Source organism: Stenella coeruleoalba (assembly GCF_951394435.1).
Source record: "Stenella coeruleoalba genome assembly, chromosome: 15".
NCBI lineage: Eukaryota > Metazoa > Chordata > Mammalia > Artiodactyla > Delphinidae > Stenella > Stenella coeruleoalba.
Window position 1 is genome coordinate 27675849 of NC_137161.1, and position 22122 is coordinate 27697970.

Consider the following 22122-nt stretch of genomic DNA (forward strand, 5'->3'; position numbering starts at 1 on the left):
AGTTATAGGACTCAGGCCACTCCCAGGGTATCAGACAGACAAAGGGTGTGGAAAGAGCGAAGGAGGAGGGCGTCACAAGAGGCAGGGGACTTCCAATTGGGGAAGGATGGATCAAGTGAGGCTTCCTGGAGGAGGAGCATGTATGCTGAAGGAGAGATACTATTTGGAGTCTGGGATATTGATGAGCAAATGAAAGATTGTGTGGAGTTATATTATCAAAAGCTACCATCACTAAGCCCTTCTGTGTGTCAGGACTTTACACACCTGGTATCATTTTATCCTCTACCACCCTGGCAGTGGGTGTTACTGCTTTTGGCTTCATTTGCAGCTGTGGAAAGGGAGACTCAGGGGGCAACGTGACACGCCCAGGGTCCTGCAGCCTGCTGGGCACAGAGCTGGGATCCGCACCCAGGTCTGTGTAACTTGCTGGTATGTTCAATTATCCCCACTTTGGGGTGGATCAGAGAACTCAGTGAGCCCAGGCATAATTCACTCCTGAATCTTGGTATCTGAAAAACTCCTTAGCAGACTTTCACACCAGGTTTGCACAAGTAATGGAAATGGAACCCTCAGAGACAGGGGGAAGCTCGTTGTGGGCTGGTGTGCAGGGGTTCGCCCCGGAAGCTGGCTCTCGCTCTTTGGCAGGCAGCTGGGGCGCCCACACTTGTGGATGAAAGGTGGGGCCTCACTCTCTGAACTCAACGACGTGTCTCCAAGACACCGTCTGAAAAATGCTTCATTTCAGAATTTATGTCAAAGCCATTTGAATTTTTATTAGGAGTACTTAATGACCAGTTTGCAAAATGTCTCCAAAGTATTTCATTTTTATTTTTTGGACTTGATAATATATTCCCATATCTTAAAAGTCAAAAGGAACAAAAGAGAAAAGCAAGTCTCCTTTCCATGCCCTTCAACCCCAGCCCTTGCACACTGCACCCTGTTGTGCAACTGGCCTTTCCTGGGTGACAATGTATCTTGGGATTGCTCCAGGCCAGCACACCACCCGCTTCCTCAGGCTTCTCGGCTGCGTGGCATTCCATCACAAACTCTGCGATTATGTGGTAAACAGATCTCCTAGAGGTGTTCAGGATGTTTTCAGATTTTTGTGATCACACACAGGCTGCAGGGAACAGCCGTGTACCATGTACACTTGTCACTTTGCATGTGAACGAGGCTGATTAGAGGATAAATCACTAGAAGTGGATTGCTGGGTTGTAATTTTGATAGAGGTCGTCAACTCTCTTCTGCAGAGGCTGGGCCATGTCCTCCCCTGAGGAAGGTAGGAGAGATCTCCAGAGGCTTGCCCACAGCCTGGCTGAGGCCCTGTGGTTTGAAATTCTAGCTCTTGACCAATCAGGTGAAAAATAGTAGCTCTGTGTAATTTTATTGTCATTTAATTTGAGTGAGGTAGACCGTCTTTTCCAGTGTGTAGGTAAGAGCCATTTGGAATTCCTATTCTGGATGAATGTTTTTGCCGTAAGGGAGCAATGATGAGTGGGCCATGCCTCCGTGGGTGTCTGTGCATGAATGAAGTGGCCTCCTGGTGGAGGGCAAAAGTTTCCCATTCCACTACTTACTTTCTGAGCCTCAGATTCCTTGTCTGTAAAGAATAGGAATAATAATAAAATCTACTTCAGAGGGCTCTAGGAACCTAGGATGAATTTAAGTTTTTAATGTTAAGTGCCTGGCACAGTTCCTGGCTCAGACTTAGTGCATAAGAAATGTTAGTTGAGTGAATAAACAAAATATATGTCATAAGAAAAAATTTATTGAGTACTTACTATGTATATAAACCCTTGCTCATATATTAACTTATTTAAACCTCACAGTGACAACAGGGGGGATACTCTTATTTTCCCCTTTTACAGATGAGGAAACTGAGGCACAGAGAGTACAGGGTCTTGCCTGAAGGCTCATAACTTGCCTGAAGGTCAGAGATGGAGATGGGATTTGTGGCCTTGCCATCTGCCCCTCCACCCTAGGAGAAAGGTCCCACTGTCAACCCCTGCTCCTGTTGTCTATTGCTACAAAACCTCCCAACTTTAGAGGCGGAAAGCAACAACCATTTTATTGTGCTCATGAGTTCTGAGGATCAGAGTCCAGACAGGGCAGAGCGGGCCCGGCTTATCTCTGCTGGGGCCTTGGCTAGGAGGATTCTACAGCTGGGGCTCGAAAGGCCAGGGCTGGCAGACCCGCTCTGGAGATGGCTTCTTTACCGGCAGGTCTGGCTGGATGATCTATTCTGCCTTGTGGGTGGCAGGTTGAATGAAAAAGCACTTCTACAGGTGAGGCTGGGAGTCATGGACTGCAGGGTAGGGAGCCAGCAGACCCCAAGGCTGTGTCCCCGTATTCCAGGGTCTGACAGCCTAAGAGGCTTAGAAAGTCTAGGCCCCTCTGCACCTGCTGTTTCCTCAAGCTGGGACCCTCCCCACCCATCTCATTCACACTCGCTCATTCTTCAGTTCCCAGCTTGGCTCTCTGGTGCTGGGGGTGGAGCTCCCTGATCCCCATAGGCTGTAGGCAGATTTGCTGTCCCTCCTCCTAGATCCCGTTCCCTGTGCGGGGCCTTATCACACCATTGTATGGACTTGTCCACAGAGTGACAGCTCCAGGGACAAGGTCTGGGTCCTTATCACCAGCACCCAGCACAGTCCCAGGCACTTTATACATATTTATTGAGTGGATGAAGAGATGAGATCAATGACTTTCGAATGACTTTAACTGGAGCCTCAATTTCCTCTTCTATAAGCTGGCTTTCAGGGATGCTGTGAGGGTGGCAGGAAATAAAGGATGTGAAAATGTATGTGCATAGGCAGCAGTCAGAAAAGTGGGCGTTAGTATACTGCGGAGAGAAAAGCGAGGAAAATGAGGCACTGTCCCTAAAGCACTTAGCAGTGTCTGGCATTATTAGTCACCATTATCATTATTACTATTATTTTTGTTATTATAAGAATGCACATCTCCTGAGCCAGAAGGACCACATAGGATGGTTTTCATATACGTGGAAATGGAGATACATGAAGCTCCACGAGTTGGGGGCGGGGGCGCCGTGTGTCTTGGCAGGAGGCCCATAATTGCCGCCATCATGGAGACTGGCTATGGGATGCTGGGCGGGGGTTCTCCGCTGAGTCGGTTTCCCCTCTGTGCAAGAAATGGCCTGGGCCCTGGACCTCTGAAGTCTGACCCTCTCCGCGCTGCTGCGAACGCCAGTCATCCGAAGCCACCATCGCAAGCGGTGTTGCTCGGTTATGAGCCTGTTCCCGGTTGGGTGACGCCCTCTAGTGACAGAAAGTGGGTAGGACGGGCACCGTGGTGCCCCGACAGGCAGGTGCGGAGTGAGCCCAGGCGGATGCAGAGCCGGGGCGAGAGGGCCGTAGCGGGCCTAGCTGGAGTGGGCCGCCGGAGCGGTCAGGCGGGAGCTCCTAAACCTGGGCTAAGCTGTTCATTCTCTGCCACTGGGGTAGCATCCGGAGGGGCCAGAAGCCGGAACCTCCCCCGTACTCTGCCTGACAGTCCTCTCTTGCTGGGTGGCCCCATCAGTTTCCGAGCTTCTCTCTGAGTTTGGCCTCTAAGACGTGGTTACCTGGTAGGTTTGGCCTCTAAGACGTGGTTCCCAGTAAGGGGCCTAAATCCCCGGGAGAATGTGGGAGAGGCTGGGATTGGTGAGGGTTAGGAGCTGGGGGGCAGGGAAACATCTGCGATCCAAAGGTTAGAGGAGGGGCTTAGGCCCTGAAGAAACTTTATCTCCTAATTTGAAAACGTTTAGAAAAAATCTTGTCCACAGCCCCCAGTTGGGGCAGAGGACCAGGCCCCCTGAGGGAAAGCACATGGCCAGGGGATTGCAGGACTGGAATTTTCTCATCCTATCTTTGTGTCTCAGAATTGTGGAATTTAGAACATTCAGCATCCTAGAATTTGAATCTTACCAGAAAACTCCATGTAGAATATAAACTTTGTAGAATCAGATTAGTGAGCCTCGAGGTCAGAATCAAAAGTGCAGCCCCCTCAAATTTAGACCCAGTGATCTGGGACTGGAAGTCATCTGAGAGCTGCCCTCTCCCCCGATCTCGTCTTGGAATGAACGTTTGCGCTCACTGTCTGTTCCGAAATTTGTTCACAATTAGTAAGTCTGAGCGGGGCCCTGAAATCTGAATTTTTAGGAAGCACCCAGAGGATGCTGTTGGGCCACCCAGGCTGGGCAATGGATTTAATCCAGTTATGCCTCGTCTTCCTCCATCAAACGGGGGCACCGAGGCCCAGAAGGAGGAAATGATTTGGCCTTGGCCCCACAGATGGCCGATGACAGGCTGGGACTTGGACCTGTGCCTCCCAGTGCTGAGGCCCCTCTCACCAGCAGCCCAGGAAGTTCAGGTGGCTCTGTGCAATTGTCACACCTCCTAGGTGTCCCTGACCCCTCAGACATGTCATATAGCACACAGATAGGTTCCTGGGGTCTCTCCTGTAATCTTGGGGCTGAAAGGCACAGGGTTGCTCTCTTCTGCCTCCGGCCGAGCCCCCTTCTTACAGGAGGCCTGGAGGGGCTGAGGGCCCAATTCTCCTCTCCCCCCACGCCCCCCACCCAGTCCCTGGCACACCCTGGCCCTCTTGGCCCCGGGCATTCCAGAGAAAACCACCCCACATCATTTAGATTCCGCTACTCCAAACTCATCAGCGTCATGATTTCATAACACCTGCTTGATGCCCAAGAAGCATTTGCGAGTTTCTTTCTTTTCCCTTTATTAAAAAAAAAAAAAAAAATAGTGGGGTATTGAAACAACAACAACAACAGAGCATTTCAGAGGCACAAACTTTTGCAGAAGAGAAGCTGGTGGCCTGGCCAGGCAAGGGTCTCTTGCTGACCTCAGGGAGGTGAGAGGGGGACTGAGGCCTGGGAAGGGGCAGTTCCTCCGAATCTGTTGGAGGCAGTGCTAGGGGATCCCCATGCACCAGGTGGAGGGAGGCCTGGGGGTGGGCGCTGTCTCGGGTGGGGATGTGCCACTTCATCACCTTTGGCCTCTCCTCCAGCCAGCTGACAGCCCCAATTCCCAGGCCACCCTGGGCCCCTGGGGTCTCACGCTCTCCGTGCTCTTGGCTGCTGGAAATGCCAATGTCAATTGGGGAGCACTGCTTCCTGGGGAGTCAGGGGAGCAAAGGAAGAAGGAGGCACTTGACGGCGGGACAACAGGCAGTAAGGAGATGCCTCCTGCTCTTCCGGCTGGTGTGCGGGGGTCGCAGGCTGGGGTGTCGGGGTGCTGTGGGTAAGTGGGGGAATCTTCCCCTGATCCAACAACTTCTTTCCTCACCTCCCCAAGGGCTCCCGAAGTTCCCTCTCAGCCGTGGGTGTGCTGAGCAGGGCAACCAACAGGTGGAAGGCACAGCCCCTGGGTTCCCTGTGTGACCTTGGGAAAGTCCCTTCTCAGGCCTGTTTCCCCAGCGGTACAACAGGCAGGAGGACCCGGGGGGACAGAGTGGCCTGGATGATCTCAACGTTCCTTTCAGCCTCCATGGCCTCTTCTAGGATGGGCTGGTGGTTCCTCCAGGGGTGACAGCCCCACCTGATGCAGGACATGGGTGTACCGTGGGCTCAGGACGCAGGGGCCAGGGAACCGCGAGCGGGAGGGTGCTGAGGGAGCACCGATGAGTGCAGCAGGCAGCTCCCAGGAGGGTGACTGCGACACAGGAGGGCACGGGCTGGTTGACCAGCCAGAGGCCCCGTCGTGGTTCCTCCGTGGCCAGCTGGGGCAGCAGGAAGCCCTGAGACTCTTCCAGGGGGTTCCCAGGGGAGCTGGTGGCTGAGGGCTGTGGAAATGCCTCCAGGGATTGGCCAGAGCTGGAGGCACCCACAGCTCCGGGTTCTGGGGTCTCCTCTGGAGCAGAAGCGGGTCTCTCAGGACTCAGTAAGCCTGCCTGGGCTGTGGCCTGGGCCCTGCCCTTAGAAACACCTTCTCTGCAAAGGGGTCAGGGACAGTCCGGGAAAGGCCTAGAAAAAGATGTTTGCTTTCTTTAAGGAGGAGACAGAGAGCGAGGGGGTGAGGGATGGAGTGCACAGGAGCTGGTGTCTGTCTTAGTGTGTGTGTGTCGGGGGGCGGGCGGTGGGGGACGCAGTGAAGAACAGAAGAAAAACAGGAGGAAAGAAAAAGATAAAAGGAAAGAGAGAAAGAAGAGAAAGGAGGGGAGGGAGAAGGGGAAAACAGAAGGGTTAGAAATGCAGGAAATAAAAGAGAAAAAAGAGAGGAGAGGTAGGTGAGAAAGAGAAGAGAGAAGGAAGAGAAAGCAGCGGCAAGAAAGCGAGGAGCGCGCGAGAGAAAGCTTGGAGCTGCCGGCGGCCTGGCTGCGGGGGGCGTGCCTAGGCGGGCGCTGGGCGGGGCCTCCCTTCCCCCCTGCCGTCCAGCTTCCGGTCCTTGCGCGGGCGCCGATCTTTCCCGCTCTTCTTCTGGTTGGGGTTACTTTCTGCAACGAGATCGCGGGGCGTTGTTGCTGAGGCCATCCTGACAGACGAGGGTGCCCCCCACTCCCCGTAGCAGGGTCGGAATGACATGGGGGTGCTGACCTGACAATCACTCCTTTTTGGAGTTGGGACGGCAGCATCACTTACCCCAAACCGGACACTCCCCTCAGTTCCTCGGCGGGGGGTGGGGAGGGCGCTGACCTGCTGAGCACCACCCATGCTGGGCATCTGCCCCGCCAGGCCTGGAGGTCCACTGTTGGGACCCCAGTTGGGACTTAGGGTGGCCTCGAGGGAGCGCCCATGGCACTCCCACGTGCACTCACTGTGAGGTTTACGGGGCTCTTCCCTGGAGACTCAACAGCTTTCACCTGGGTCCCGGCACCAACCTTCCCACTCAGCTTGGGCCCAGCTCTGCCCTCAAAACGACAACAGTAACGTCAGCACTTAGCTGATGCTCCCACTGAGTATGTCACCCTCACAAGAGCTGGGAAGCAGGCGCAGGCCCACTGCCCCATCTGACGCCGTCACCGGGGTCTGTGCCTCACCCACTTCCCACCGTGGGGAGTGGATGCAAACCCCAGACCTGCCTCGGGATCCTGACCTCATTGTGCCCCACTCCCCATGCCCCGTGGAGCTGGGGTGAGTTTCTAACACAAACATCTTAGCAAGTCCCATTTCTCAGGTGAGGTGACTGAGGCCCAGGTGGGGCCTCACTTAACTCAGTGGCACAGCCTGGGCTGGAGTTCTGGGCATCACTTTCAAGTGACTCCTCACTCACTTGGAGGAAAAGATCATGTTGTCTCCGTGGCCTCCCCGCACCCGCCCCAGCCCCCTTGCTCACACCGTCCTGGCCGCTGGCAGGTTCATGCCACCTCCACACCTTTGCAGTGGCTTTGCCCTCCGCCTGGAATGCTCTTCCCATTGTTTTTTGTCATTATTATTATCAACAGGTGAGAAGACTGAGGCATGGCTGGGAGCAGGGCCAGCCCTAAATTTCTGTTTTAAAAGTGTCTCCACATCCAGGCCGTTTTCACCCATCGTTGGCCCCATCCCCTTCTCCCACAGGAGCTGTGTGCCCCCTCGAACATGAAGGAACCGAGGCTCAGGGAACCATTTCCCAAGGTCACAGGTCAGGCACTTAGAGAGCTGGGAGTGGCAAGGGGAGGGCAATTTTATTACCTGAGTATCCGCTGTGTGCCCGCCTCCTCTGGAGTCAGGGCTCCTCCCTTCTCAGGGTCATCCCCTGAGACCTAGCTGCCCGCTTCTGGGGCCCCCTACACCCACTCCTGGGCCCTTCAGGGGCGCTGAAGCCAGGTGCCCCTCTAAGCTCCCGCTGACTGTGTCAGCCCTCAGGGAAGGACAGCATCTGGGGGATGGGGTGGGGGGCTGCCTGAGGGGCTCTTGCCAGCTGTGAAGGTGGGAAATGGGGTGAGAGGCTTTGGGTCCCCACCTCTTCCCTAGGCCTACCTACCCACCCACACCTGCCATCCACAAGTGTTGACTGAGCACCTACTATGTGCCAGGCCCTGTTCTAGGTGCTAGAGAGGGAGCTGGAAATAAAGCAAAGAGCTTGCTTTCACTGGAGGTCCCACTCTATCGAGGAAGACAGACATTAAACAAGCAAAGAATGTGCATGATCATTTCAGGAAGATTTAAGAGCTTGTGACGTGATATGATGGAAAGTGACTCTTGGTTGGGGGACGCTCATGGAAGGCTCTCTGAGGAGGGACATTTGAGCAGATGCTGCAGGGAGCCCACAGCAGGGCTGTTGTGAGGATCAAAGGCATCATATTTACAAAGCACTTAGCACAGTGCCGGCATGTGGTCAGTGCTTCTGGATGTTCGCTGCTGTTGCTATTGTTGTTATTATTCTCATTGTTATTACCTGGGGGGACAGCTCTCCTCTCTCAATCCCTCCACAGCCAATCAGCCACTAGCTCTCAGATGCCATCAGAGATGTGGCCATAGAGCTACGGACACCTGTCCGTCTGTGTGGGTGCTTCCTCAGGTCTGGGGTCTCTTAGTTTCTCTGGTCCCATCTCAAACTCATCCTCTGTCCCCAACTGCCCACTATGGCCCTGAGGTGCCTCCATGTCTGTTACCTGCACTCCCAACCCAGACACCACAAGCCCTTCTGAAACCAGGGGTGCCCCTGGGTTTAAGTCCTGACTCCACCCCGACCCAGTGAGCCCCAGGTCACCTAGCTCCAGGGCCCTCACCCTTACCATGGCTGTAGATTCTTCTTTGCACACAGACCTATGTTTGAATTCCAGGTCCACCTTTCCCTAGCTGTGTGACCCTTGAGCAAGTGGCTTAACCTCTCTGGTCCTTAATCTCCTCATCGGTAAAACTAGAATAACAATACCCACCTCATAGTGTCATTGTGCAGATTAAATGACTTAATGAATGTAGAGGATTATCACAGTGCCCTGTGCATAGTAGGTGCACAGTTAACATTAGCTAATGCCACATTATTACTACTCGCTGTTTACATCTTACCCACACGCTCTGCGGCCTCTCTTCTATTTAAATCAGTGGTTCTTCATAGCCAGTGGGATATTCTGGAACTCCGTGGTGATCTCGGTTGTTACAATGAAGGGGTTCCCTGGGCCATTCAGTGGAAGGGATGGGGGTTGCTGCGTGGGACAGTCCCCCAGGAAGAAGACCCCATCCCAGCCAGTTCTCTAACGGCTGCTCCAGCCTCACGTAGGGAGCTGAGAGTTGAACTCTGTCTCTTGTGTGAATGCCAAGTGTTTGGGAACACTTGTCCATTACTGAATATTCTAGGGCTGCCAGCGTGGTGTCAATCGAGAAGTCAGACAGTTTTGTTGGACTTTACTAAGAGCTGGTCGCCATTTGGGAATTTGCATCTCTGACGGCAACACAGCCGTGCATGAGGCCCTGACCGTGGACGGCTACCACTTTCACTGTGATTTGACTTCGGTCAGTACTCTCTGGTGCCTGGGGCCCAAGCGCTGCCATTGAAATTTCTTTTATTTCTCTTTTATAGTTAAGCACTATACTGAATCTTTTAAAAAATGACCAGTGCCAGTGGGTCACATTATCCATGACTTTGTTTCAGAGTGTAAAGAGGGCGTCCCAAGTCCTTTGACAGGAGGTGTCAGTCTGAAAGGGTCACAAACTCCCGCTGGAAAGGGCAAGCTTGATCTTCCCAAGGGGTCTGGGACTGACCCCAGTAGGAGGACACCAGAGGGGGCAATGCTCAAGACACAGAAAGGTGTGGCTAGAGGGGGGCTTTCAGGCAGCCTTACAGGGACTCGTTGTGGGGGCTGTGTCCCAAGGCCACTCAGAGCCACCCTGGGCCCTGCCTGCTGCTGCCCCCCGTGCCCGGCCTGGTGCTCACCTCCCGGGCAGGGCCTCCGAATGGGACATTGCCTTGACTCAGATAGCACCTGGCAGGTGGCTGCCTCCTCCCGCCCGGCCCGGCTGGCCTCCCGCACGCGGGTCTCCAGGCCCCAGGCTGAGCCGCAGGTCTTCCCGTTGTGTGTGCAGGGGCTCCAGCTGCCCCAGGGGCCCAGCTCACACTCCTCTGTGAGGTGGAGAGACAGACAGACAGATGGGGTCAGCCGGCAGCGGCAGCGAGTGTTCCTCAGCTCAAGGGCAGGGTCTGAGCGGTTCAGTTCCCTGAAGACACCATCTCCTCATGCAAAGGAGTCACAGGCTATTACAAGCAGCAGAGGGGGACGTTTAAACAGCTATTTGTAAGAGCCTGGGATGAGAGCTGTACTAGAGCAAGCACAGGCTGCTGCGGGCCAGACGCCTGAGGGACCCGTTGTGTGGCTTTAAAGGGGAAGGCTTCCCTGAGGAGGTGACAAAGGAGCTAAAGGGAGAGAGGACTTCTTCATCAGGTGGTGATGGAAGGAAGTGCATGTGGGGCAGCTGTGTACAGCCTGGGGGACTGGCCACGCTGTGTCAGGGACAAGGAAGCTACAGTGGGGGTGGAGTGAAGGTTCAAGGTCAGCTGGGAGGCCCTCGGGGCCAGGACCTGGATTTTGAACTTGATCGTGTGCCTTTGATCAGCTGTAGGAGGTGGGAGCTACACTGGGCTGTTGTGAGGAAAAATGAAGTCACGGACATGAAAGGTCTTAGTAGGGAGAAATTTTCAAAATATATGACCATATATAGTATTCTTTCACATTTGATTCTTTTAAGAGTCCCTGAAAGGTAGGCAGAGAATCGGGCAGCTATTAATACCCCATTTTTCAGATTAGGACACTGAGGTCTAGAGCAGGTGAGGGGCTTGCTAAGGGAACAGAGAAGGAGCTCACAAAACAGAACTGCAAGTGTTTAAGATCCAGTTGGGCCCAGACTCCAGCTCTCCAAACCTTTGAATGATGGTCCTTCACAGATGCATTCATTTGGGAAGCAAAAACTGAGCACCTACTGTGTGCCACCTGCCGTGCTGGGTGCCGAGGTGCAGCAGGAACAAGACAGACCCTGCCGGTCTGTCTGCTGGTCTTGGGTCTGCCTCCCAGAGTTCACTGTCTAGAGCGGTCAGGCTGGAAGGCAGGGTGCTCTGACAGTGATGGGGAAAAACAGGCAGCTGTGGGAGACCAGAGGGTCCCAGCCTGGGTGACCTGGAAGGCTTCCTGGAGGAGGAGACTCCTGATCTGTGTCTTGAAGTAGGGCTGGGGAGGTCAGCCAGGCTCAGGGAGGGGCAGGAAGGAGAAGTGCTCCAGGTGAAAGGAATAACCCTAGCAAAATCCCCAGGATGACTCTGCCCTCATGGGGAAGTTGGAGCACGGACTCAAATGGGGAAGGAAAAAAATGATAGGGGTGGAGAGGTGGCAGATGGGGACCAGACTGCCCATAGCCTGGGGGCTCTACCTGAGGACAATGGGAGCCACTGAAGGGCCTTGAGCAGAAGAGAAGCCTGATCAGATTGTCATTTTGAAATAATCACTCTTGCTTCTGAAATGAGCCAGCTGGGCTAGAGGCAGTGAGACCAGAGGCAGGCAGGTAGGCAAGAGGCTGCGGCCAAGGTCCCAGCAATGGGCAGAGGGTGGGGAGAAAGGGATGTGTGGGGATGGGGTGGGGAAAAGGGGGAAGGAGGGGTGCGGCAGGTTGGGGAGCTTTATTCTGCTTCATTTCCCCCAGAGTTCTTTTTACCACCTAACATCTGTATTTATTTTTGTGTGTCTTCCGTCTCCCCACTAAAATGTCACGTCTATAAGGGCAGAAGCTTTGTCTGTTTTGTTCACTGATGTGTCCCCAGCAACTTTGAAAGTGCCTGGAGCGTAGAAGATGCTCTAGTAAATATTTCCTGAGTGAAAGAACGAGATTGGATTGGATGTAGGATGAGCGAGAAGAGCCCACAGTGATGCCCGGAGCTGGTTATTGATGGAGGAAGCCCAGAGGAAGCCCCAGGCTGGGGATGGGGAGGGAGGGAAGGAGGCATCCATAGGGCAGGTGAGGATGTGAGTCTGCTGCCCGTGGAGAAATGCAGTTGAGGACAGTGAGTTAGGAGCCATCAGCTTTTGGAATGACCGTGAACATGTGCCCAGAGAGAATGTATAGGCAGAGATAGGTGATTTAGGTGAGAACACTGGAGAATACCCTTGTGTAAGGACAGATCACAGAGGAGGGGCTCACACAGGAGTCTGAAAAGGAGTGATGGGAAAACAGAACAGCAATGACAGCTAATATGATGTGCAATAATAATGACATGCATTGAGCATTTGCTGTGTTAGTTACTGTATTAAGTACTTTAAATTGTATTAATTTATCCCTTACGACAACTCCCCCCATGAAGTAGGTTCTATGTTCTACTGTAATTTTTTTAACATTTGGAGAAACTGAGGGACAGAGAGCTTAACTGACTTGCTCAAGGTCACTGATGGTGAATTTTAGAGCGAGCATTTGAACCCAGGCCTTATTCCAAAATCAATGCTCTTCTTCTGTGCTCTGTGGCCTCTCTTGGCAATAATACTGATGTAGATGTTGGTAGTAATAGTAATCATAATGGTGCTTATGATGGGTCTAGTGTATTGAAGGGTTCATAGGTGTACCTGACACGGTGTTGGGCTTCCCATCACCATGTGACATTCTCCTATGATTTCTTCCAGGTCTCCTGACACCCCTCACCAGCCCCTGCTCCAGGGAGGGAGGGGACAGGGCAGGGTGGGGATGCCCCCACTCACCCTGGCACTCCCGTGTGCTCTGCTGGGCTGCGGTGCCCGGCGGGCAGGTGGGCAGACACTTTCCCTTGTACAGGTAAAACCGCCTCTTGCACTGGATGCAGAAGTCCTGGCTGAAGCAGCTCTCACATGTGGCCCCACATTCTGTAATACAGCAGGGCCACCCTTGGTGAGGGTGGCTGCCCAGGGAGGGGACCCTCTGGGACTGCCTGGGACTGGGGAGGGCCTCTGAGTAGCCCAAGCTCTGTAGCACTGGGGTCTGGATTCAGTGTGTCCTCTGAAGCCCAGACTTGTCCAGGGTCAAACTGAGCCGCATTCAAGAACTCTTGTTCTCATTTGAATTGAGGCTCAGTGGGGGCAGGTGACATGTCCAAGGTAACATGGTTATTTTGATTTCCTTTCTCATTTTAGCTGAGGCTCAGAGAGGGCAAGTAAGTTGCCTCAAGTCACACAGTAAATCTGGACTGGGAGTGAGGACTCCCTACTCCATTTCCATCAAATCTCAGAGATGGTCATGATTTGTCCAGGTCACAGTGAAAATTAGAGTTAGAAGTTAGGGCTCCTTTTCCCATTGAGCTAGGCCCAGAGAGAGTGAGTAGCCTGCCAAAGGCCACAAAGCCAAACTAGGGTAGAAGCGAAGGTCCCCTGTCCCATTAGTGTTGAGCCCAGAGAGGGCACTGACTTGCTAAGGGCTTCACAGCCAGCCTGAAAGCCAGCAAGTATCTCAGAGTCCGGGCTCAGGCGTATAGTACTTCCCCGGGGGCTGCGTTGGGCTGGAGGCAGGATGTGGGCCAGGGATGCTCAGGGGGACAGCGCTAGCACAGGACAAGGGAGGGGCCACGTACTTCTGCACCTGTTGACCTCCTGGCCGCGGACGCCGAAGTAGCCGGGGGGACAGTCATGCACACACTTGCCGTACTGGCGGATACCTTCCCGGCGGATGAACAAGAAGAGCCTCTGCTGGCAGGTGGAGCAGCCATTCTCCTCTGAGCAGATGACACAGCCTGTGCAGTTGCCCCCCAGACCAGTGCCCACTGCCAGCCAGACCAGGGTGGAGGGTGGGGAAAGGAAGAGAGAGATAGTCAAACCATATGCGTGAGCAGCTCAGACTGTCTCACTGGTATAGCAATTGAGCACGTGGCCACCCAGATGACTACATTGCCCACGCAACTAGATGTGGTCAGCGACCAAAATCTAGTGTGTTATAAGGTAAAGCAGTGTGTGCAACTTCTAGAGAGCTTAGAGGGCAGGGGCATATCCTTTGTCATCCCCTCATCCTTCCTGGTGGGTGGAATGTGAACACGATGGCTGGAGCATGAGCATCTATTTTGGATCATGAGACAGAGACCATGTGTTAAGGATACTGGAGAAATAAGATAAAAAGATCCTGGGTCCTCGAGGAAGGTAGACATGCTGCATCAGCCCTCTTCTGCCTGTGCAGACTGTTACATGAGAGAAAAATCAGCATCTATTTTGTTCATACCACCGTTATTTGGAGTCCTCTGTCACTCACAGACAAACTTGATCTTCACCAACATAGTGTGTATGTTTGACTGGGTGTGGGGTGCACATGCCTGTGGAGGAGCCCCTCACCCTCCTGCTGCCTTTCTGAACAATACCCCATTCCTCACTGCCACCATTATCAAAGGCTCCCCAAATCATCAAGTATAGCAAGTGGAGGAAAGGAACTTTTTGTTGTTCCAGAATTGGCAACCAGGGCTCAAAACTGCGAAGAAAGAGGCGGAAAATACCCTGGAAAGAGAGCTTCTCCAAGGCTTATAGGGAGTCTCTGCTGTCTGACCACCACCTGATCAAGCTGACCCCCTAGAGAGGGGGACTCAGGGGACTTAGGAGCTGTCAGCCTGGGGAAGGGGGAACGCTGTGGCTTTCCCGCTGTTCCCAACCCCCAAACCAAGAGGGAGGAGAGGCAAGGGTACCCCTCACAGAGACGGATGCCTGCAAAAAGGGGTGACCAGCACCTCATGCCTTGGTTGGACATGAACCTGTGTGGCAGCCCTGCAGGTCTGCCCCGTCCAACATCTCTTTGAGCAGAGAAAAGAGACCAGGAGAGAGAAGGGCCAAGTTGGGAGGGGGAGGCAGCAGAAGAACCTGCACATCCTTCATGGCAAGCAAGGGGGTTCTCAGCAGCGAGGGCCCCCTAGGAGTAGCCAGGCTCAAGTGCCGCTGCTGCTGCCTCCCCAAGAAGGCTGGTTGCTGGCGGGTGCCCCAGCAGGAGGCAGCAGGGCAGACCATCGGGGGAAGATGGTATTTGGGGAGAGTCAGAAAGTGACCAGGTGTCATTAAGGGACAGAAGAGGACCAGGCAGCTTCTTAGACACAGCGATTAGGGAAACATGAAGCTGTTTCATGTGTGTTAATACTCCATCAAGGTCAGCCTGTTTAATAAACTACTTATACACTTTGGCCCACCCGAGCCCATGGCCACCTAGCAGGGGACATTCTTGACTCTCCAGCCTCACCCCCACCCCCTTCCTATTGGTGCCCCATCTTCCTTTCAGAGGAATTCCCTGTTGTGAGGGGCCCTGGAGAAGGGCAAATCCTGGTGCCTGCCCCCAGAAACAGAATCCATAGAGGCCTGGCCCTTCAAGTCGACAGTGAGTGGGCATTGACCAAAACCTGACCAATCAGATATGCCTGGTAGTAGGGCTGAAGCCCACAGAAGCGACTGTAATAGCAACGCAGATGGTGACAAAGCAAAACTCTTACTAACCACTGTCTCTTGGAAGAGCTTAGGGGTCACTCAGCACAACCCATGCCACATCACTGGGGACGCTGAAGCCAGAGGAGGTGCAGGCTTCCCCAAGGTCAGGTAGCCAAACAGCAAAGCAATTCCAATTAGAGCTACAGCACTATCTGTAGAGTGATATTTCAACATGCTGCAGAAAAAAGAACCCAACAAGGACCCTCCCCTGACCTCAGAGGGTGCGGGGTGTGTGAGTGTGTGTGTGTGTGTGTGTGTGCGCGCGCGCGCACGCGCACAGGTGATGAGTCTCAACTAGCATCATTCATCACCGCTCTATTTACAATAGCCCGGAGATGGAAACAACCTAAGTGCCCATCATCAGATGAATGGATAAAGAAGATGTGGCACATATATACAATGGAATATTACTCAGCCATAAAAAGAAACGAAATTGAGCTATTTGTAATGAGGTGGATAGACCTAGAGTCTGTCATACAGAGTGAAGTAAGTCAGAAAGAAAAAGACAAATACCGTATGCTAACACATATATATGGAATTTAAGAAAAAAATGTCATGAAGAACCTAGGGGTAAAGCAGGACTAAAGACGCAGACCTCTTAGAGAACGGACTTGAGGTTATGGGGAGGGAGAAGGGTGAGCTGTGACAGGGCGAGAGAGAGTCATGGGCATATACACAGTAACAAACGCAGTAAGGTAGACAGCTAGTGGGAAGCAGCCGCATGGCACAGGGATATTGGCTCGGTGCTTTGTGACAGCCTGGAGGGGTGGGATGGGGAGGGTGGGAGGGAGGGAGACGCAACAGGGAAGACATATGGGAACATATGTTTATATATGACTGATTCACTTTGTTATAAAGCAGAAACTAACACACCATTGTAAAGCAATTATACCCCAATAAAGATGTTAAAAAAAAAAAAAAAAATCACCGGGGTATTGTAGAGAGTTGTCTCTGCCTCCTGCTGCATCCTTGGTCCCGGCAGTTGGTAGGGTGCCCTCTAGTGCCTCTATGTTGTAATGGCACCTCTGACTTTTTGATTCTAATGGCCTCACTCAGGCTTGTCATCATATCTCTAACTCACTAGAAAGAGCAGTACTGTTCCTCCCACTTCCCCAAGATCACGGGTATAGAGACCTGAATGCTAATTTTTATGAATAATAAGTGACGACAACTAGAGTTTGTACAATGCTGCTTTAGAAAGAGCCAAACTTGATGGTTCTTAAACTTGACTGTGCATAAGAATCCCCAGGGAGGTTGTAAAGTATATAGGCCCAGGGATGTGCATTTAAACAAGACCAAAATAGATGTAATTGGCATTGTGGAAGTGTCTTCCCTGCTCACAATCTCCTTTCCCTGAGAACGAGACGTGGCAAATATTCTTGTACTGCATGACCCTGTCCCCTGGCCAGTGGTGGACAGGCTGTACCAGGGCCTGACAGTTCATCCAGGCTGGGACAATTAGACCATCTCTCTTGAGAATTTTGACTGTGGGCCAACAGACAATGGTCTAGGATGGCCTCTTGACCTAAGGACGTTTGTAGGAGGGCAAGGTGGCCTGTGCGAGAAGCTTCGGTGAGCACTGGCATCTGTGGCACCTTTCTTTGCTAACAGAGGCCCCGTCTTTGACTTTGAACCATCTCTGTCCAGATGCATTTAACCTGGGATTCGGCAACCAGAGAACCAGGTCCCCTTGACTGCAGTGATTGGTTCAGACACAGGCACATGTTTCAACTAGAGCTAGTCTTAGGATTGCGTGTATGTGTGTGTGTGTGTGTGTGTGTGTGTGTGTGTGTGTGTGTGTGTGTGTGTTTGCACTCTGTTTGGATTTGAGAAGATGTAGGCCAGAGCTGGTGGGCAACGCATGAGGGGTGAGTGTCCCGAGAATGGAGGCCACACAAGAGATTGTCTGTGCACCTGGATCCACCCCTAGGAGGGTCCATAAAGTCTCTTCTTTTCTAAAGCCATTTTGAGTAGGGTTTTCTGTCACGTGCAGCCAAAGACTCCTGACCACACAGAAGCAGAGAGAGAGAGAGAGAAAATAAATCAGATGCAGGGAGAGAAAAAAAAGCAACCAGAAACTTCATGGGCCCTAGATGGTCAGACAGAGTTTCTGACCATCTTCCAAGCCCAGGTTCCAGTCCCCCAAGGCTTGGCTCACCCCATAGCTCCAAAGAAAGTCACTAGTTCACTTGAGCTAGCTCTCCTCCTGTCAAATTGCAATCAAAATGATGTATCTCGGGCTTCCCTGGTGGCGCAGTGGTTGAGAGTCCGCCTGCCGATGCAGGGGACACGGGTTCGTGACCCGGTCTGGGAAGATCCCGCATGCCGCGGAGCGGCTGGGCCCGTGAGCCATGGCCCCTGAGCCTGCGCGTCCGGAGCCTGTGCTCCGCAACGGGAGAGGTCACAACAGTGAGAGGCCCGCATACCGCAAAAAAAAAAAAAAAAAAAAAGATGTATCTCACCAGATAGGTGGAGCCCAACAGATCATGGTGGAGCAGCTCTGCTTCAAGGCCAAGGGACCTGAAGCACTGCCCGCCCAGCCTGACCATGGCACGCCAAGGGACCCTGGGATTGTAGGGAGCACAGTTTGAAAACCCCTGGCTCCTTCTACACCTCAACTGCATGCTGGCCTTCTTTGCTGCCCTCTAGCAGCTCTGATACACGTTTCTAAATGAAGTATTTGAGCTCTGATCTGCAAGTTCCCCGAGCTTTCTTGGGGCATCAGAGGGGAAGGCACCCCCTGTGATTTCCCTTAATCAGTATCTCCCATAATCAAGACCATCCTCCCCTGGTCAAAGTGTCAGTTGTACCAAAAAGGATGGCCTTGTGCTGCTCCAGCAGCTGGAGGGGCTTGGAATGACATCTGAGTCCTACTGTCCTTCCCCAAGCACCCAGGGGACAAGCTGAGACTTGGACGTCCATGTTATGGAGAATGACAGTGGGGTTGGCAATTTACGAAGGGATGCAGGCTTATAACAACTCTGTACGTGCATTAGCCCAAGGCTGAGTGATCCATCCATCCATTCATTCAACAGTTACTGAGCCCCTGCTTTCTGTGAGGTCCAGTGCTGGGGGCTCAATGGTTATGAAATGTGGCAGCAGCTGTGTGATCACGGGCAAAGTACTTTTAACTCTCTGGGCCTCAGTTATTCTAGCTGTAAAAGGGGGGATAATGCTTAACTTGCAGTGCTGTTGTGATGAAAGGAGATGGTACATGGAAAACTCTTAACTTAAGGCCTGGCAGCAGACTTCTGATAAATTGGATATCTTGTTATTATATTGTTTTCTGCCTTCAAATACCTAAGGACATGTAGTATGGTCCAGGTGCCCAGGTTCAAATCCTGGCTCCACCACCCGCTGACTGACCTTGGATAAGTACCTTCATCAATGTGGGCCTCAGTTTCTCCACCTGAAAAACTGTGGCAACAACCCCTACTCCCACACATTTTGTTATGAGGTGTGTGCAAGCAGCAAGTACCTGGCATGTCGTAGGTCCTTCTCCATAAATATAAATTCCTTTCCTGTTCCCTCACTGACACGATACATGGTGGGATTGTCAGCCCACATTTGGACCCTCCTCCCCTTTCACTGGTGGCCAGAGGCATTGGTGGAGGACAGCCACCAACCACCATCTCCAGGGAGATGGTCTTTCATCCTCAGGATGGTGAAGGGCTCAGGGAAGAGACAGACGAGGCAGATTTGGTCTTGGGTGAAGGGCAGGTTTTTCTTTCTGTTGGGATCAGGGAATGACCTGTGCTCTTTGAAACAAGGGTTCCCAACCTCAGAGTCATCCACATCCTGAGAATGAGCCCAAGCCCCTTGTTGCTTTTGTTTGTTTTGTGGTACGCGGGCCTCTCACTGTCGTGGCCTCTCCCATTGTGGAGCACAGGCTCCGGACGCGCAGGCTCAGCGGCCATGGCTCACGGGCCCAGCCGCTCCACGGCATGTGGGATCTTCCTGGACCGGGTCACGAACCCGTGTCCCCTGCATCGGCAGGTGGACTCTCAACCACTGCACCACCAGGGAAGCCCTCCAAGCCCTTTGTTTTGATAGGAGTCAATGGTTCAGTGTTTGCAAGTGATCTCTATATTTTTTCATTTAGGGATTTGAGTGGATTCAGGGCCATCTCTGCATTATCACGCCTCCCACCCACCTTCACTCTGCAGTGCTTTCCTTGAGGAGGTCAAAAGGCACAGGGAGACATCTTGGACCCTGAAAATTACCTGTTTTCCCCAGACAGGCTCATCTCCTCAGCAGCCCACAGTGAGTCTGTCAAAGAAAAATCCTCAATACCCAAAAGCCAAGAACTCCAGCCACACACTTAAAAAAACCCAAAACAAACAAAAAAAAATTTGCCAACATTTAAAAAAATCAGATTTCACATAAGAAGCTGGAATTTGGACTTCTCTGGAAAAGGTATGAATACCTGCTAACACTGGGCCTGCATTCCTGCAGGGCAACATTTGGTTGGAGTTCCATAGATGGGGCATGTGCTCTCCAGTTTGTCAGTCCCCCCACCCCATTGCTACCCCTGACACTGAGGGCAAAGGTCAGCTGCCACGTGTTATCCCCCTCGAGCTGCTGTTTATCTTGTACCTGCTTCATTCGTTCACATTAGAAGGCCATGTAGAGCAGGGGGTCCCAACTTGGGCACGCATCAAATTCACCTAGAGGGCTTGTTAAAAACACAGATTGCTGGGCCTTCCCCCAGAGCTGCTGATCCAGTAAGTCTGGGGTTGGGCGGGGGGGAGGCTGAGAATCTGCACTGCTAACAGGTTCCCACTTTAAAGTGGAGTTGGGTTAAGAGCCAGACTGCTCGAGTTCAAATCCCAGCTCTACCCTTTATCCTTGCCATGTGACCCTGAACTAGTGCCTTAATCTCTCTGTGCTTCAGTTTTCCCATCTGTAAAATAGAAATCACACCGGCCAACCTTACAGAACCTTGAGGACCTGAGCAGGCTTGACACTTAATGAGGGTCTCAGTAATGTTACTGTCGCCACCTGCCACACCTCCATTGGTGTTTGTGATCTTGGACTTGCTTTGGCAATCAGTGCAGAACTTTTAATTTGATGTCAACATTTTTGGGGTAGAGTTTCTTCATAATTGGGATGTGCCCAGGGAAGTGTGTGTTGCATGAGAACATTGTGTGTCATGGTGGACTAAAGGATTTGACACAGCTGTCCCGAAGGACTCCCTGTGGGTGAGGAAGATGGGGAAGAAGAAAAAGAGACCGCTCCTCCCTGCCCCAAGGCAGTGCAACCTGAGGAGGGCCAGGCCCTGCCCTGGGCCCTGCTATGTCCTTGAGAAGGATCCAGAACCATGTAGGGGGGCCCCATGCAGAGAGTGATGGGCAGTGCCTTCTCGGATCCCTGCCTGGCAGTGTGGGATGCATGTCGCCGATAACCAGAGGAAATAAACAACATCTGGGCTCCCGTCCGCCTGCTCAGACCGCCACATATGGGAGGCAGTCACTGCCACTGGAGGCTGGCTCAGAGGGCCCCAGGCACATTCCTGCCTCGGGGCAGATTGCACCATCCTCAGCAAGGCACGGGCCCTGGAGATGACTCCAGGTTTGGAGACTCCTGCAGGTGTGGGGACATTGAGATGATCTCAGCTCTGCAGCATGACAAAACACCATTTTCTGGCTGGGTGATCTTAGGGAAGTGGCTTCACTATTCTAAACCTCAGTCTCCTCTTCTGCAAAATGGGGACAATGGTAGTAGCAATCACCTCCCAGGCACTTGTGAGCTCATCCAGCTCAGCTCATGGCTGATGAATGAGCATTATTTTATTCCTTGCTTCATGGGAGAAACATGAGAGGCACCCTGAGGTGCTCACTTGAGGGCTGGGGCCCAGCCTGGCTCATTCTCCTTCAGATTTCCACAGTCTTGCACATTGTAGGTGCCCACTATTTCTTAAAAGAAAGAATAATGCATGAATGAATGAATGATGGCTTAATAAAAGTTCTCAAAAGCTGTTCTCAGGGAGGCTGCAGTCTAGTTGGGAGAACTAGGATCATACATTGCAAAGAAAGCTGGTGATGTCTGCCCAGCAGAGCTCAGAGCCAGGGGCTGGGCACAGACTGCAGTCATCAGGGATGGTTTTCTGGAGAGGCAGATGTGGGGACGAGAGCAGGGCTAGTCTGTGTGGGAGAAAGAAAGGTTTTTAAGAGAGGTGAGTACATGACAGTATATAAGTTGGTGGCAGGGAGGGAGCTCGGGCAAGGAGCAGACAGTGAATCCCTGCTACGATGTCTGTGCCTGACACCAAGGGGTTAATGCGTAGGCCCCTCAGCATATAGTAACAATAGGCACACATCCAAAATGGAAACTTGTAATCCTTTCCCCTCCTTCCCGGCAAACCTGCCTCTCCTGTCCATCTGGGTGAATGGCTACTCCACTCATGGTCAGAACTCTTGGAGTCCCCCTGCCTCTTTTCTTTCCTTCCTGTCCCACATGGAATCTATCAGAAATTGGTCTGCACCAACACGTTTTCCCCCCTCCCTCCCAATCATCGCTTGCCCTGCTCCAGTCATGCTGGCCTCATCCTTGCCGTTCCTCAAATATGCCAAGACCACTCCCTCCTCAGGGCCTTTGCACTTGCCCCTCCCTTTGCCTGGAATGCCCTCCCCACATACATCCTCAGGGCTTACTCCACTTCAGGTCTCTGCTGGAACGTCCCCTCCTCCGTGAGACCTCCCTGACCACCTCGCCTGAAGTAGCACCCATCCCTGCATCCTTGTCTCACCCTGCTTTGTTTTTCTTTGGCATTTATCCCCACCTGATGTGTGATGT

At 52.7% G+C, this 22122-nt stretch overlaps 1 protein-coding gene across 1 annotated transcript in view; it reads right to left on the reverse strand.

The window, feature by feature from the left end:
- Positions 1-6346: 6346 nt before the first annotated feature.
- Positions 6347-22122, reverse strand: part of RSPO4 (R-spondin 4) — a gene marked incomplete at both ends in the record, with an annotated part of 40150 nt that continues 24374 nt past the window's right edge. The window contains 4 exons of the mRNA XM_079944629.1: positions 6347-6450; positions 9813-9998; positions 12610-12750; positions 13452-13640. Coding sequence (XP_079800755.1) covers positions 6347-6450; positions 9813-9998; positions 12610-12750; positions 13452-13640 — 620 coding nt within the window. The remainder of the gene's footprint in view (positions 6451-9812; positions 9999-12609; positions 12751-13451; positions 13641-22122) is intronic.